Below are 18,328 nucleotides of genomic sequence, written 5' to 3'. Positions count from 1 at the left end.
GTCCAATTTTAATATCTTGGCCTTAATAATTCACGTAAAAAGTGACTGATTGTGTGTGGTTTTTAAAATCACATTTTTTAAATGAGCAAACCCAGAATAAACATATCCAAAAAAACATTGATTCTTTCTATCCTTTATCTATTGAGCCTTTCTATCCTTTTTTTTTTTTGGGCAGGGGGATTTATTTTGTGTATTTCAACACAGGTCTTCCTTTGGATTAAAGGAGAGTCAAATGGGTCTATCCACACTGGCAACAGCAGAGTGTTTTCAACATGACTGGTGCTAGTAGGGTACTGGCATGGTTCTCTAGCCCATGGGGACAGAGGTTTTTTTGCAGTTGTGCCACAGCCCAAAAGCATGACCAGTCTCATCTGGTAGCATTTTTACACCTACTTTGCACTGGTGTAAATGCACAAGGGCAATGGAGAATCAAGTCCTCATCTGTGGAACTGGGGACACCTATAGCATGGTTTGGCTAATGCAGTTGTCAGATTTTTCCATCTTGATCAAGGAAAATATATTTGCACCTAGGCTAATAACCACCATGTTTAACAAAGGAATAGGTAGGATGATGCTGATACTAGTGTTTCTTTACCAATGCAATGTCAGTATCTTCCTCCTCCATTATGAATAACAATCCAGCTACCTAAATTAAGCAAGAAGTAACATTATCTTACTATTAGGAGGAGGTAGTTTAGAAAATATCAGTTATTCTTTGCACAATCTTGGGCTTCAGGACAAAATGTATTTCTGTAGAACTGGATAAAAAACAGCACTAATAATTCTCAACTGCAACTTGCTGAAGTCAAGAGCACTCAGCACCTTAGTAGGATAGATCCCACAGGGTGATTTGAATGTTATGTTATAAGGCACAGTTCTAATATGGGACAGGGTGGACTTCTAATACACGGGAGTTTAGAAGCATGATGGATTAAGTTGCTCCTATGCCCTTGATTTTATTTTGACAAACATAAAAATTAAATTTACCTCTGATCAGTGAACAGTGCTCTTGTCAAGTCTGTACTGTGTGCCAGCTGCAGGTTTAAACTTGGAACTGAGCTATGCATTTTGCAGGATTATGGTCCTACTGCAGGAAACCTTAAAAATAAGACATACCATACAAAAAGTGTGTGTCTATATATAACATTTTTCTTCTGTATAATCAAGATGTTGCAATTAATCAGGAAGGGATGCTTCAAATGCTGGTTCTGTGCCTGGCATCTATCTGTGCTGCTTAAACAGATTTCTTGAAGTGAATTAGATTAACAGAAGAGATTTTACCTGTAGCAAAATAAATTCTATTTTGTTAAAGGCTGGATTGAATCCTACAAGCCACATAAGAAGTAGTAATAATTATAATAATACTTTGCATTTACACACATGCTTGTCCTCAAAGTGCTTTGCAAACACACAGTTCAGTTTTTGGATTATAGGAGCGCTGATGACTAGAGGACGGTGACAATGCACACCTCCCCAGCAAGACTCCTGGATGAGGATCATTCATCTTCCTCCTCCTTGCTCAAAGGAGGACCTGCTTTGCTGGCTGGGGTCTTTAAGGGAGGCTATTGCTGGCAGCACTAGCCTGGTTTAATCCTTGCATTCAGAGGAGTGAAAGGACAGACTGTGTCCACCTCCTGATGGACAGGCATAGGAATTGCCATACTAGATCATCAGATCAGTGCTCCCTCTACTCCAGTATCCTGTCTCTGATTGTGACCAGTACAAGATACTTTAGAGAAAGGTGCAAGGAACCCTGTGGTAGACAGTTACGGGATAACCTTCCTATATGGGGAAATGCCTACCTAGGTTCAGCAGCTAGTAGTTGGCTTATGCTTCTCTGCTCATACCAGGGCAGACTCTTTAAGATTTCTCCCATGTCCCCCAGACCAACATATGAGATCACTGGGTATTTATTCCTCACAATACCTGTGAGTTCGGTTGCACTATTTCCATTTTGCAGGTGGGCAAGTGAGTCAAAGAGAGGCTAGATGACTTGCCCATGATCACAGAGTCAATGTCAGAGCCAGAACTGAAACTCTGGAGTATGTGGCTCCTCAGCCTTTGCTCAAACTCTCCTCTCTAATAGGTCCCCCATTTTGCAAATGGGATCAAAGAACTCAGGATAAAAAGTTTCTGGCTAGGCTTTTGTGTTATGCTCCAGGTATTAATAGCCTACTTGGCCTTCAGTTATAATTTGGTTAGATACATGGAAAGAAATCAGAAATCAGTAGTGTATTTTGCATTTCATGAAGGCCATGAGACTCCAGACTTACTGTTTAAACTAAAGCTGTTTTTGTTCATCATGTTTAATAGAATTTGAATTAATGGAATGCCTTGCACATTCTTGTCTAGAGGCTGACCATTTGAAAGGAAATCAGTTTTAAAAGCTTTAATAAAAATATTTTGGAAGAAGTTTGCAGACGGGGATGAGTAAAACACTTGCAATAAAACGTATTGTGCAGCTAAAAGCCCATCACCTTTTTCCTCATTCTGCTGCTCTTTAATGACTTCCACACTCCTTGACCAGAAATCCGTTTGAGCACCAAAGAAATTGCCTTTCCAGCACAGTACATAGGGAATTAACTGCAAAGGCCCCATTAATGTGAGTTACTAACTGTGCTAAAATTTAGCCCCAACGTTCATAGGCACCGACTCCGTGGGCTGGAGCACCCACAAAAAAAATTAGCAGGTGCTTTGCACTCACCAGCAGCCAGTTCCTCCCTTCCCTCAGTGCCTCCTACCCACTGGCAGCCCTACCAATTAACTTCTCCTCCTCCCCATAGCATCTCCTGTCTGCCGGCAGCTCTGCCAATCTACTCCTCTCCCTCTCTCTCAGTGCCTCCCGCAAGCAGCTGTTCTGCGGTGTGCAGGAGGAGTGGGGACCAGGCACGTTTAGGGGAGGGAGTGGGAAGAGGCAGAGCTTTGGCTGAAGGGGTGGAGTGTGGGTGGGGCCTGTGCCCTGAGCAGGGGTTGAGCACCTCAGGGAAAGGAAAAAGCTGATACCTACCTGTGGTAACATTACTTGCAAAATAGGTGATGGGGAAAAAGACCCAGGTGAAGACTGAAAGCACAGACACTGACAGCCCGGGGAGGCTATAAATACATACTTCTTACAAATAAATTTTAAGGCCAAAAAGAATTGTTATGATCATCTAGTCTGACCTCCTACATAGCATAGGCTGTAGTTCATCCCATAAACTCTGCATCAAGCCCATAACTTCTGGTGGAGCTACAGCATATTTTCTAGAAAGACATCTCCAATCTTGATTTAAAGATTCCAAGTGATGGAGAACCCACCCCATCCCTGGCTAGGTCATTAGTATTAGCTCTGCTTTAGGTATCTGGAATGCGAGTGTGTCTACACTGCAATAAAAGACCCACAGCAACAAGTCTCAGAGTCTGGGTCAGCTGACTTAGGCTTATGGGGCTTGCGCTTTGAGCTAAAAATAGCACTGTAGAAGTTTGGGTTTGGGCTGGAGCCTGGACTCTGTAACCTGGTGACAGGGGAGGGTTTCAGAGCCCAGGCTCCAGTCCAATCATCTGCACTGCTATTTTTAGCCCTGGAGCACAAGTCTGAGTCAGTTGACCCCAGCTCTGACACTTGCTGTAGTTGTTTTATTGCAGCATAGACGTACACGGTGATACAAGTGTACCCACCTGTATGCTGCTTTCCCCTCATTACTGGGCCTGTCTACTCTGTGCACCATATGCAGAGTCCTAAAGAGGTAAAAGGAGTCTGAGCAATGCCTGGAAGACCAATCGCTGTGCCATGCTCTGACAGGGCATTGCAACATTTGCTCTATGACACTGCATTGTTACATACTGAAGCAAAGTAAAGGGGCTACGTGATTTGAGGAGATGACATAGGTTGCTCTATAGATAACACTGGACAAGAGTTCCTCCTCTCCTTCCCCCTGGTGATGGATCTGTTAAATAGCTCTCAACTCTGGCCCCTTCTGCCTTGCCCACTGCTAGTCGTTTGGACATGAGGGGTGATTCACATATTGGTATGTCTACACATCAAGCTGAAGATGCGACTCCCAGCTCAACGAGACATACCCATGCTAATTCTGACTGAGCTAGCATGCTAAAAATAGAAGTGTAGCTGAAGTAGTTTAAGGAGCTAGCTTCCCTGTGTATGATCCCTTCTGAGACCCTAGGCATGTTTAGATGGCTAGCCCCTCCTGCTGCTCACACCGGCGTACTCTCTATTTTTAGCATGCTAGCTCTATCAGCATGAGCATGGGTATGTCTCCTCAAGCTGAGAATCACACCTCTAACTTGAGTGTAGATACACTCTATTGTGTGTTCATTCCCACAAGCACATACTGAACCTTTACCTTTCAGATGCCCTATTTTTCAGATTACCATTCTCCAGCTGTAATATAAAATAAGGACAAGAGAATCACCAGCACTTAGGCAGGGAAGGGTCAATTATATCTCCCAGCACTCCAGTGGTGATTCATCCAGAAAAAGGGCAGGTAGTATTACCACTGCAGTCTCTCGGGGATTTCTGCTAGGGGACGTGGGCAGACTTAGCTTATGGATGAGGTTTTCTGGGAATCCTTCTCATGGACACTGTTGAAGACTATATTGAGTCAGAACATCCCGTGGCCATATTCCCTGGCCAGCATCTCCCATTTTTTGGTCCTTGCTGCCCTTCTAGCTCCCCTGTCAAGGAAATTATATTTGCTTTGTGCTGCCACAACCTCCTCTGGATGGACTTTCTACCCTGAGGATCCTTTGCCAGAGTTCTGACCAGAATAAATCATTGTTACCCCTGGGTGAATTTGCCCTGAACTGCTATTATGAATCTGGCAATACAGTGACAGCTGCTAATTCCACAACTCCTGCATCATCAAGGTTTGTATGAAACACTAGTTTTTGTGGACCTCTGAAATGGGATCTCATTTTAAGGACTTCTTTCTAACAGATGACTAGCTGAAACTAAACTGAAAATTAGGAACATGCTCAAGGCTGAAAATAATAATCAAAGAATGAAGTGCGGGGAAAGAAAGAACTTGCAAAAATTATAGTTCATCATTATCATTTTAAAGTACCACTGTTTGTAAAGCATCCACATGTGAGAGGCTGAATCGCATTTGATCAACCCAATTAAACATTAAATAATTGCAGCCAATTACGCAAATATCACACAATTATTAATTTGTTGATCTTTTCTGAACAGCCAAATGTTCCTAATGTTAGACTATCTTATTTCTTAAATGATCAATTAGTATAACCATAACTAAGTGATGAAGAATGGATAATTGCCTAGTTATGATGTACCATAGCCTTTCTATGTTAATCTGCTACAATTAAACAAATAGCGCACATGGAAAAGAGATGTGCAGATGTTCTTTTACAGTCTATCAGCTCAGGGAATAGCACAATTCCTTCCTAAACTATATGGGCTAAAATAAGGAGAACACAGTATCTCTCAAGTGCTCACTGTTATTTACAAATGTTATTTCTTGGAATTTTATGATAAAAGGATAAAATAATACAGATGCAGAATGCAGGCTATGGATTTCCACACAGGCTTGTCATGAAATATCAAAATACTCTGCTGGGTTTATTTAGTATATAACATTTAAAACCTGGAACCTATTCACCCAGAGCCTGAATGAAAATAATCAAGGCTGTTTGAATTTACCAAGAGGGAGCAAAAGTATTCACAGAGGTGACACTAGCTGACTGGGAGTGCTCTACATGGTTTCACTTTTTCTCTAGGAAATAGCTCATATTTTTGTGGACCTTCCAATTTTGTCCTCCGTTAGCCCTTGCACTTTTGAGGTCTCCAGCAGTACAAGAGGTGAAGACATGAGACAGGAGGTCTAACTCAGGTCTCCCCAAAAGTCAGTGTAGACTACAACTACTACAGGCCAATGTCGAGCCCCACTTAAAATTATTGTAGTCTGATTTAAGACTCTAAAACATCAACCACTCTAAATCAATCATTGTAACTGGTATTCATTTCTTCATTCTGACTTGTGAGTAGTTTACTGTCAGTATTGTCCAGGGGGGATTTGATGTGCAACTTCTGTTAATACTACTGATATCTCAAGTATGGGAGTTGCACATCCAATTCCCCAGGCACCTCAGTCAAACCGAACCACCTAGACTTTTGCTGTCAAAGACAATTATCTAAGCTAAACATGAGGGATCAGGTTACGGTTCAGTAACAGGAAGCCATATAGTCTCATTCATGACGTAACCTGGTATGAGCTCTATGACACACTCTAGTCAAAGGCACTCTTCAGTTGTGGAACTTGCCTTGTTGGAAAAACGCCTCTACCCCACATCATATCTCAATGTATCCTCCATGTTAATTTTTCCAGTAGACGAATACAAATAAATAAACTACCAGTGGTCTATGATACATCGCAAGAAACTGAACAGAGACCAGAGCACAGTACAGATTTAAATTGTGAGTAGAAGAAATTCACAGTACTACTGCTACCATAAATGAAACAGCACTTTGTGCTTGTAGGTATATTCTAAATAGAACACTGTCCAACAACTCACTCTGAATAATTGTCACTGATAACCTTCAACTGTTCTTCAATAAGGTATCAGAACAGACTGCAGCAAGATCTGTCTAACCCACCACTCATGGGACCAGCAGAAAATGGTGGCCTAGTAGAGACTGAGGGTTAATGTTTGACCAAATACTGTACAAGAAAGCCTTGTGGATAATTTTAAGTGGTGGCTTAAGACAAGGGGCTGCCCATTAGAGATAACGCTTAGTATATTTTACATTGTGTTAGCAACTGCCAGTTATAGGTGGGGTCAGTTAGAAAGTGTGGGAGAGAAACTCTTCCTGACTTATTAAAAAAATACTAGTTAGTTCCCAAAATACTGCTGTATGGCTAGTTTAAAATGTACGGTCTGAGGCTCCATTCTGTTAAACTGATTTTATGCAGGTATAATTCCATTGACAGCTATGAAGTTACATACGTTCCATGCCAGAGTAACAGAAGAATCAGGCCCCTAGCATTTTGGAGTATTACTACTGAATACTGTAGTTCCTTTTTGGCAGAAGACATCTTAAAACTAGTTGAGAAAAGCGTGCACATAGATGAGAAAGCTTATATGGATGGTAGTATATTTAAGGGTTAAAGAAAATTTACAGAAGTTATTAATTTCCCTAATTGCGAGCTGACAGTTCTGTATCTTGTATCTTGGCAACAAGAGAGTGTATCACAAGTCGAGTGGAGTGTGAAGAGGTAAGGGAACATGGTAGTGTAGAATGACAAGAAGTGAATGAAATCCCCCTGTTTTCCTGTGCTGAGCACTTTTCCACTGGCAAGCAGGGGAAGATATAGGAGAACCCATACTGGAAAGCCTTGGTCTCTTCAGAAAATAGAAAGATCATATTAAGAAACAAGTGGGCCAGCCAGGGCTGGGAGCACTGTAAAGCCTTGGGTGGGGAAAGATCACTTTGTATCTTGTAAGTTCTTGTAAGCTGATTTAGGAGTGGTGTTGCCAGTTTCTGAAGGGATTTCCCACCAATTCATCCTCATTCTAAAGGCGTGGTTGCTATGACATGGGGCCTAAAAGGTGAGGGTATGATGCTGGCAGAATTAAAAACGGGCTCCTCAGGGCTCTGGGAATGCAGAGAGGAACCTCCCACATAAGTGGAGTAACAGAGAAAAACATAATCCATTGCCTGAGGATGCAAATGAAATAGGACTAAGGGATAGTAACTGTTCCCCTAAATAATGGGCAACTTTTTTATATGGCAGTCTTCTCCAGTAGTGGTGGCAGTTGGAAAAACACCATGGCTTACACTGAAGACCAGTTGAAGAGTATTTGACAAGTTTTTGGACTGTACATAAGACACAAGGAGGCATCAAGAAAACAGTTGGGACAGTTCTATTGCTTACATCTAGCATCTCTAACAAGAAGATAGGCTTCTATTAGCAAGACTATGGTAGAAATCATAATGATTGTGTTCACATTCCCTGGCATGTGGAAACAATCACCCTGGGGAGGAAAGGGAGAACACTGACTACCCTACGCACAGCTCTAAACAGGCAGCTATAGAAAATCGGCAATTGTTCTGGTGTAACGGTTTGGCCTGTCGGGTAGTGTATGGAAGGTCTGATCCCCGCCACTCTGCGTTCATGACACCACGAGTGTCCATTCGCTGTCTTCTCTTCCGTACTGAAACAAAAACAAAGAACGTATTTCAGGAAATAAGGTAACTCTGCACCAACAAAGTTTTCCCAGGACCTAAATTTTGTTCGCTCTAAGGCCCTTTTCCACCACTCTGGCAGGGTAACGGGCCCTGTAGGTGGGAGTAACTATAATTTACACCTACTTCAAAGCTCCTTTCCACTGCCATAGCTGCCCCCTATAAAATAGATTATTTGTGGATTTATGCCTTAGATACAGTCTGTGTTTTAAACAAAGCTGAAGGCAGTTTGACACTTTATCCATCTCTATGTGAGTAGGCTGTGAAGGGGTGAAGATACTCTCCTGTGAGACGATATAAAGCAGACCAGTCCTGCTTTGATGGAGGTGTCTATGCATTTAATACAACCAGTGTTAAAAGTCCTGCAACTATTCCCTGTGGTCATTTTACTAATCTGCTCACACGTGCAGCCCCTGTTCAGGCCCCAGTATGCAAATGTGTCTATTTTAAAAGTAGCTTTTTATTACATCTTTTTTATTAAACCTGAAATAAATCTAAATCAGAAATCTTACAAAGTAAAATGTTACACCAACGTGGTAAACCAAAACCAGATCTACTGTGGATGAAGAATGAGTCTGCTCTCACTGTGTAATAAACAAAGTTACAGAAGGCAGGGATGGAAAAAGACCTTCCATCTCTCTTCAAGACAGTCCCAGGGCAGAGGACAGTTAGCTATTACACTGACACTGCATTTGATCTTAATTTGAAGGTAAACAGTTCTAAGGCTACGTCTTCACTACTCGCCGTATCAGCGGGTAGCAATCGATTGCTCGGGGATCGATATATCGCGTCTCATCTAGACGCGATATATCGATCCCCGAAAACGCTTATATCGATTCCGGAACGCCACCAACCGCAACGGAGTTGCGGAGTCGACATGGGGAGCCGCGGACATCGATCCCGCGCCATGAGGACGGTGAGTAATTCGATCTTAGATACTTCGACTTCAGCTACGTTATTCACGTAGCTGAAGTTGCGTATCTGAGATCGATTTTCCCCCGTAGTGTAGACCAGCCCTTTGGCTCTCTGTCACAAACCCTGTACTCAGACACAGCTCATTCATTTAGGTAAATTATATGTGGATATAGGTTAGTAGTAGATGGAGCACTGGATCCTTCTGAGACAGGGCATGGAAACTCTCTGCAACAATGGGACAAGGAACCGTTCAGAGTCCATTTGTGACTGTCTGGCCAGAGAGGGTGGAAAGAAGCTACTTTTCAACTTCTACATCAACAGTAAGGGAGACCAGGGCAGATCTGGGTGGAAAAAGGACTATAGCTATACAAATTAGCCCTGGGAAGGGCCAAGAAAAAGACTACTCGAGCCCAGGAGGGGTGAACGTTGTTTGGGGTTTGGACTTCTGTTTATTTTGGAAGGTGAGGACTTTGGCTTTTGACTAGCAAGTCAAGTGTACCACAATGGTGAAGGTAAAGCCCTGTTACGGTGAGAGAAACAGCGGTCAGAGTAGAGAGAGAAGAGAAATCAGTATATGATGTGGGATTGTGGTTAAGGGAACAGGTGGAGGTTAAGTCTAATCTCAAATATTGGACATGCCAACTCAATTACTATTTATATTACAATAGCACCTAAAAGCCCTGACATCAGAGCCCTAGTAAACTAGGTGCTGTACATATACATAGTATGAGACAGTCCTTGCCATGAGGAGTCTACAATCTAAATAGACAGACAAACCAGGGAAGTAGTATCCTTGCTTTACAGGTAGGAAAGGTAGCATAGCACTGAAATAATTTGCCCAAAGTCACATGGGGAACTGTGGCAGACACAGGAATGGTACCCAGATCTCCTGAATCCCAGTCCAGTGCCTTTGAGTCAGATTATCTCTAGACTTCACTTGTGGGTCAGACTAAGATGACAACAGAGAGCTGAGTATCATCTGCATATGGAAGGCACTGCAGCCTATACATCTCTAGTGGGCCAGTATACACACTGAAATGGAGTGTGGAAGCATGGAGACCATATGAGAAAAACCTTAGGGCAGACAAGCAATCTAAAAGATGAATTCTCAAGAAGAGAAAAATCTCTTGGCTTGTTGCTGTGTTCACTTGAAGAAACAGCATTTGGGAGTGATGTCTTCAAAGGCTAGTGGCTGAACAGCTCTCTGTACAACACAACACCATAATGTCTTCTAACAGTCCTTGGGGATATTTCTTCTCTCTGTTGCTAATTCTGCTATCACTGGACACAGGTCTGCAGCGCAGCTGACGGAATGTTTTACACCATGCTCGAAAACCAGGGTTCCATTCATGACATTTCCAGGCCAGTTCCTTGTCCCCACCATAGGTGCTTCCCTGGCATTGCAAAGCAGCCATAATGTCAGTTTAATTGAACAGTGCAGGATTCCTCCAGCATAGACTAATCCCTGGGTGGCAAAGAGACACTGTAATGTAGAGGGCATGACTGGAGAAAAGGGAGTTGGCGCTAACCCTGGTGATCCTTTCCTATTGGAACAGACCCTTGGGGGTCCTAGGCAGCTGGTATAAGTCACAGCAGCTGTGAGGCTCCTCTGATTCACACTAGAAATTGACCTGGATCAAGCACTGGCTAATGAGGCACCATAAAGGTTCCTGTCTCCCTTCACGCCCACCCAAGCTGTACTGAGCAGAGGCTGCACCAGCATTTTCCATTAAAAGAGGTGAGTTCTTTATGTTGAAGTTTACTCTGCTAATTAGGATAATTACTGCTATTAATTCACCTGTCAAGTAACTGAGTGAAACTCAAAAACCTTGGGAATTTATCTGAACCTCCAGAACCTACAAAAATAGGCAGGAAACCTCATGAAAACAAACTCTCTTGTGAGACTTCCAGTACCCCCTGCTTCTGTTTGTAAGAACAGCCTGCCTCAGACTTCAGTGTCTCACCCTGTTCAGAACCAAGAAATGTAAAGGTGCTTAAAACTGAAATCACAATCCAGACTTCCAAAAGTTCCCCGAAAGGGTCAGTATGGATTCAATTTTTGCCAAAGGTTTGAGTTCATTCTCATATTTTAGAAAGGAAGGATGGTTGTGAAGTTAAGACACTATACTGGGACTAAGTAGATCAGATTCCATTTCTGGATTGGCCACAGACTTCCTATGTAACCTGGGCAAGTCACTTAATCTCTCTGCTCCTCAGGTTCTGATCTGTAAAATGGGGATAACAATATTTCCTCTTCTAGCCAACCCTCTCTACCACTATTTTCTCAGGCTCGCATATTTAGAGTGTGTAGCAGGACTGTCTCTTATTATATATTTCTACAGTGCCTAGCACAATGGGGCCCTGATATTGATTGTGGCCTTTAAATTCTACTCTAATACAAATAATAATTTCACCTGAAAGTGTTCACCTGTCCCAGCCAAATTGCTTTCTGAGCTACAGTTTAAAAATGAACAAGCTTTCACTGCATCCTCCTTAAAAATACAAATCATCATGAAGAAAGCCATAAATAATCTACAATATCTGGGACTACTGGCCATATTAGCCAAAGCATTCAGGACTTTTTATTTAGGGAAGAAGGAGATTGGCATTTTAGAGGCAGTGCAATTCCCAGAGAGAACCTCATCTTTAAATCCTCTAACTCAAGCTGTTATAGAACACAGTATTCTGTGATTGATGCATTCATAACCACACCAATGCTATACAAAGAGTAAATTATTTCATCTAAAATCTCCATCGATCTTTAGTAATCACAATTTCCTTTTAATGACACAAGTGTAAATGCATATTGCAGTGTTCCCCTGTCTCTTGCTACTGCAGTGAGAAATGTAATCAGTTCTGCCAACAAAGTTCTAATTCGTCATTCTAGCTCTACTTCCCACTGAACTGCTGTTCAAATCCAAGTAAATCCTGTTGCACATGGAGGACTGTGGATTACAAATAACAATAAGTGGCAGAAAAATAGATCTAGATGCAAAATAATCAAAGAAATCTGAAAATGTTAAACTAGCATGTATTGCATATGAGGGAATTGGATGGCAGAGGTGATTAGTAATTGGATACAGAGTGATTCACCTCTAGGTTACAGGTTCAAATGCAGTGCTCATCGCTGGAACTGAAAGTCCCTATCACCTAATCACTGTCAGTTGGCATACACAAAATGAATTATTCATCTCAGTCCAGCTCCTAATATAGAGACCACTATGACAATTGGGCCTAATTCATACAACATCTTTATGCAGAAGAACACACAAGCCCTTTACATGCTAAATACAAATATATGGGAATCGTTTCCTCTAACACTGAAATGCTCCACACCTCCATGGTGGAATGTGGAAGCTGCTTAGCAGAGCACAGCAAACAATACTGTATTCCACTTTAATTACATGGGGAGATTTTTTTGAGGGGGAATCAGAATATAAATGATTCAAGTGAAGGGCATGGGAGCTACCTGTGATAGTTTATTAGTATCATGTGTTCCAGCTGTCAGTTTGATTATTATTGTGTTGTTTGCTATATGATTATTAAGGTTTACTTTTAGCATGGGTTAGTTTGCAGGTAAACAGGAAAATGGAGAAACCTTCTTGATAGCCACCAATACTTCACGGGACAAAGCAGGTGTCATTCCCTCTGAAGTTTATCTCAGACCATGCTGGGTTCGACACCCTTGCCTTGGCAGAGGAGAGGGGAAACCCAGGCAGAAAACTGAAACAAAATTTTGCAGTGGATAAAAACCTGGAGTCCCTGAAACTCCGGTGGCAGGGATGGAGAGACTGCAGATGTGTAAATTGTCTTCCCACCCTGTGGTGGGGCATGTGGATAAGCGAGGCCTACCTAAGCTTTAGGTAAGACAGGTGTGCATATAGGCTGTTTGTTGTGTTGAAAACTCTTTTTGCCCTGTTATGCTTCTGTTGTGATCAAACAATACTTTGTTTGTAAAGGTGTAGAGACTACCCTGGATGGTGTCCATGAGGTAACTGGAGACAATCCTAGGACCCACAATGGTTGATCTGTGCCACCTGAGAATTCTGTCACAGAGGGAGACTCCAGCAGGGCAGAGATTCAACAACTTTCTAGCTGTTTTGTGTCAGCAGGGTGGTGAAAAGCAGCTGGGACAGTATTTATATGATAGTATCGATGTGTGAAACCTGCAATAAGTAGAAGAACAAGAATCTAAAAGAGCTACTGAAACTGCCTAAGTTGCTCGACTGTCCCCAGTCCAAGGTTGGTGCACACTACTTGATTTAAAAAATGAAGGGTTAGTGGAATGTTATTCATTTTATTTTATTTTATTATATTAACTACTCTATTGTACAACATATTGAATATCACACTGTAAATCTCAATACGTTAGGGCATTCCAGGAGAGTTGATAGCACACAATGGGCCACAATTAATGAATAACTCAATCTGACAATTTTTTAATGGCTGCATCAGTTCATGCACATCAGGTGAAGCCCTTACTATAGATCTGCAGAAGAGTCAGTAAAAATTTAAAATAAAAGAGCTGATAGAGTCAAGGGATCCATATTTAGTATGGATACTGCAACGTATCTCACTATGTTTTATTAGGATCACCAGTTCAGCAGCTCACCAGCAGGAGAATAAAAACCTTAGTGGCAGCATCTAATGTGTTTCTTGAGCCACAGACCATTAATTCTGAGGCAATTATGAAATAACTATAGCAACCCAGATCAGAAGAAATACTATGAGAAGAATGCCAAAGAGTTACTGCCATAGTAAGTGGGAGAGAATGTTAGATCTCAAACAAAGCGACTTGCAACCTGTCAAGGTAACAGCTATTCTATACATGCTGAGGCCATATATCATTCACCACCCCCCACAGGAGAAAGAGAAGACATCTAAATAAACCACGGAGGACACCGGTGCTTAGCTTCTTGAGGATGTCCAGAATGCTATTAACAGTCTTTGTGCACTAACAGAAGTAAAACATGCCTCTCCAGGTAATGAGAGCAAATACAAGTGCCAAATGGTAGATCCATCTTAACATCCAACAAGCCACTAAAGGAGGAACTGTTTTGGGAACAGGTAGTGGCTGCATGATCAGAAAGACATTGAGCCTACAAGACAGCAGTTACTGGCCAATATCAAATACCATGCCCACCATCCAAGACATTGCTTTGTAGGGTTTTTTTGAATTGATTGGCTGTTCTATTTTGTGAAAGTTGATATTAGGTTTTATCTGACTGTATTTTTTTTAAAGGGAAGATGAAACAGCTGTCACTGGAGTTTGTGGATAGTGACCAGGTATAACTTTTTATAATCCTGGCCCATGTCATGTGAAGAGGACATAAATATCAGTCTTTTACAAGCACTCCTGTATTTCACACCTGTATTAAAATCACACTGTTTCAAGATGAAAGAGAGAGGGCAAGTTTTAAGGAGGAAAACAGCATCCCTCAGTGACATGTAGGGTAAATATCTTCCTGTACCACTGGTAATCTACCAAAGTTTCAATGACAGGAGAGGTGGGAGAAAGAGTCTATCTTTTAATTCCTGGAGCCTGTAACAGAAAAACCATTCATTCCTTCAATTTCACCCTTTTCATTATTGTTATCATACCAAAGAAGAGAATCCCTTACTTGGATATCAGTCAGCTGATTCAGGAAGCGGGTTGCTAACTGAGGTCCATTCTCCATAGTTGGAATATGCAAATTCTAGGATGGAATTAAAATGAGAATAATTCCTAGAAGCTCATCATGTACAGTCAGATAACAGCAGCAGCAACAAGTACATACATATATAAATGCCTTTTAAATCTGAGGATCTCAAAGTACTTCACAAACATTAATTAAACCTCATAACACTCCCATCAGGTGGGTAAGGATCATTAATATCCATTTTATAGGAGACACAGAAAGCTCAATGATCAGCTGACATTCACGTCAACTGTACTACTTCTAATGAGTGTAATGAGAGTCGGTTTAGGCCATCCTCAGTGACTTGGCCAAAGGAGCAGCAGCAGAGCCAGGAATAGAACCCAGCTGCTACCGGAGTCCAAGCAAGGTCTAATCACTACATCACACTTACCTTCTTGCTCAGTCAGTAAGGCTTGAGGAGGACGATAGTCAACTCAAAGAAGCACCTTTCTATTTACTATCTACAGTGTATATTGTGTTAAAACAAGTACATTTACCATAATTTTCAATAGTCAACATCTTAGTGTTTCCCATTCGTATCTCAAAAGCTGATCATATTAATAGATATAGTCCATCTATTAGAAGCATCATTTTCTACATCGTTATTTTATTTGTTCTATTGTCTATCTTCACAGTATCAACATACCTCCTGGGCTAGATTCACTGCTCTGCTAAGTTCATTTTGTGCAACATAAGCAGTGTAAAGTGAACTTAAACAGGACAAAGAAATGCTCTACAGAATTCCCCCTGTTCAGGAGGAATTTCCCAACTGCTGTACAGCAGACAGAAACAGTTAAGCCATCTCCTGTACCAGCTCTGCCACCTGTGTCCTCTCCAACAGAGCTCTGCTGTCTGGTATAAGTGGAAGGATTAAGTCAGGCATGGGAGGGATTAGGAAGGAGACACATTACGGGATGGAAGGGGAATGGTCATGGTAGAGCAAAGCCATGTTCTCTGTATGACCCATTTCTGCTGATGGAAGAATTTAAATCTCCTCCTCTGCAATTTTAATTTATGCCAAGGATGGGCAGAACAGAACTGAGGAACTGTGACTGGCTGTCAGCCTCCCTATTAAGGGAAGTTTTGACTGCAAATCACATCACAGAGCTGGCTGAAATGCTTCTAATTGCAAAATGTTGATGAAATTTCAAACTGATTTTTTTTGTATGAATGATTTTTTTTTTTTTACTTAAATTTAAAATAAAATCTGCGGTCTCCCTCCCCTCCCCCCCTCAACAAACTATAGAGCTGGTCCAAAATATGAAGTTCTGAAATTTCAAATTAAACACAAAAAAGAGGGTGAGGGAATTCTGGAAAAAAAAATCAGTTTTCCCCAACTTGAGAAGAAGTTGGGAAGAAGTTAGGAGGCAATATACTGATAAAGTACTTCCCGCATGAACTGCAGACAATGCCAAGCTGTAATTATATGGGGAATAAAGTAAACACAAATACTACTTTCCTTACCTTGCCTTTGTACAATATTTTAGAAATAGGGCATACAACACAAGCTGTCCCAGCACCAAACATCTCCTTGACTCTGTTTTCCTCCAAGGCAGCTGTCAGATCACTCATGGTGATGTACCGCTCAGACACTTTAAATTCTCCCTGTGCCAGAGATTAGAAAGACAAAACCAGAGCACGTGTTCCTAAATGTCGTAATTCTTTTCTTACATTAGACACCTGTCATTGTATCACAGAGGTGATATTTTTAACAAACTCAGTTGTAGCCAGTTAATTTTCAGTTCTCATGCAGCTAGGCAAGCTATGGTCTGGTCAGTTGTTAGATGAATGACCTCCAAGGAAAACCCAAGATCTGTAACAGTGGTTCTCAAACTTTTGTACTGGTGACCCCTTTCACACAGCAAGCCTCTGAGTGTGACCCCTCCTCCTATATAAAAAGGTATTTTTAATTTATATTTAACACCATTATAAATGCTGGAGGTAAAAGGCGCTTGGGGTGGAGGCGACAGCTCGTGACACCCCCCCCCATGTAATAACCTCACGACCCCGAGAGGTCCCGACCCCCAGTTTGAGAACCCCTGATCTATATATAACAAGTGATGATGGCAATTCACTAGGTGGCACTTTCCCCTCAAATTTGGTGCTGAACCTCAGCATGATGTTCAGGAACACTGTGCAGGTGCAGCAGAGCTTTTGGATGAGATGTAAAACAGAGGACCTGTATGCTTTTGATCATTGCTGAGCTTATAGTACTTTGTCCACGAGAACTGGTATTTAAGTGCAGGTTTGAAATCTGCAAGAATACAGGTACTAGTGCATTATATCTAAGGCTGGACTTAAAGCTGCACCCTGGTTGCTCAGAATGAAGGTGGAGACACGTAGGCTATAGGCGGTGGAACAAGGAGCTGATCAGTAGAGTGTAGAATGACAATGAATGACAATTGCTTATTTCCTTACTTTAAGCCAATTATGTTAAGGGGATGTGGACTCTGGCAACTCTAACACAACGTTAATGAAGATTTTTGTGCGGGAATACTTACTGGGAACTAGTTAGACTGTATGTGGCTCTGTGGAACAAATGCTGGTGTCTGGGTGGTTTGGCCAAGACTTTTTAATTTTAACATGCTTTCCCAGTTCGTACTTGGTTTAAAGCATCAGGTGGAACTGTGAGCCATTATCTGAAGGCAATAAATGAGTTATTTTCATAACAGCGTATCTCACGGTTGTTAAAACTGCTACTATTGAGGGACAAGACAAACACCCACCCACTTGCGTGCCAGCTCCAAGATGCTCTGCCTCGTCACTCCAGGAAGAATGAGGCCATCTAATGGTGGGGTTGCCAGTTCCTCTTCTGTTGAAACAAAAATACAAACAAAATAAAATATTTAAATGAGAGCAGAAATATCAGATACCAACATGCAATATCCGATATAAGATACAAACATTGGTTAGAATTTCAGAGGCAGTTTCTAAATTGCACAAACTCAGTTGGATGCCGACTGTTTTGAATCTGTGCATATATCTGAGGGCAGGTCTACACTACAGCCTAAGTTGATACAATTTACGTAGCTTAGGGGTGTGAAAAAGCCACCCTGAGTGATGCAAGTTTCGCGCTGTCCATACCGGCGCTATGTTGGTGGGAGATGCCAACATAGCTTCCACTTTTCGCCAAGGTGGACCAATTATGCCGATAGGAGAGTGCTCTCCCATCAGCATAGAGAGTGTCTTCACCAGGCACATGCTACAGCAGTGCAGCTGGGCTGCAGTGTAGACTTGCCCTGATTGAATTAGAATTAGGTGTACTTAGTAGTTAGAGCACATGACTGGGTTCTATTCCTGGCTCTGCCACTGGCTCACTGTGTGATCCTGGGGAACCATTTAACTGCCCAACCGCGACATAAGGAGCCACAAGTGGAAGCTGGAAGTGACCCACTCTGTGTCTAGTAGACTCATCTATAAAATGGATTTGCTACCACTGGTTACCTCACTGGGGTGCTGTGAGATGCAGTTAATAAACATTTGTAAGGTGTCTGGAGGATGATGTATCATATAAATAAAGCTCAATGTTAAGTAC

At 41.9% G+C, this 18,328-nt stretch overlaps 1 protein-coding gene across 4 annotated transcripts in view; it reads right to left on the bottom strand.

The window, feature by feature from the left end:
• Window positions 1–607: 607 nt before the first annotated feature.
• Window positions 608–18,328, bottom strand: part of BCAT1 (branched chain amino acid transaminase 1) — a 111,072-nt gene continuing 93,351 nt past the window's right edge. For all 4 annotated transcript variants that reach the window (XM_050969063.1, XM_050969054.1, XM_050969073.1 and 1 more), the window contains 4 exons: window positions 17,520–17,605; window positions 16,258–16,398; window positions 14,737–14,811; window positions 608–8,169 (listed from right to left, as the gene is read on the bottom strand). In XM_050969063.1, coding sequence (XP_050825020.1) covers window positions 8,128–8,169; window positions 14,737–14,811; window positions 16,258–16,398; window positions 17,520–17,605 — 344 coding nt within the window. In that variant the 3' untranslated portion in view covers window positions 608–8,127. The remainder of the gene's footprint in view (window positions 8,170–14,736; window positions 14,812–16,257; window positions 16,399–17,519; window positions 17,606–18,328) is intronic.

Source organism: Gopherus flavomarginatus, chromosome 1 (assembly GCF_025201925.1).
Source record: "Gopherus flavomarginatus isolate rGopFla2 chromosome 1, rGopFla2.mat.asm, whole genome shotgun sequence".
Classification (NCBI taxonomy): Eukaryota; Metazoa; Chordata; order Testudines; family Testudinidae; genus Gopherus; species Gopherus flavomarginatus.
The sequence above is the reverse complement of the archived record's forward strand: the minus strand, read 5'-3'. Positions and strand labels throughout refer to the sequence as shown.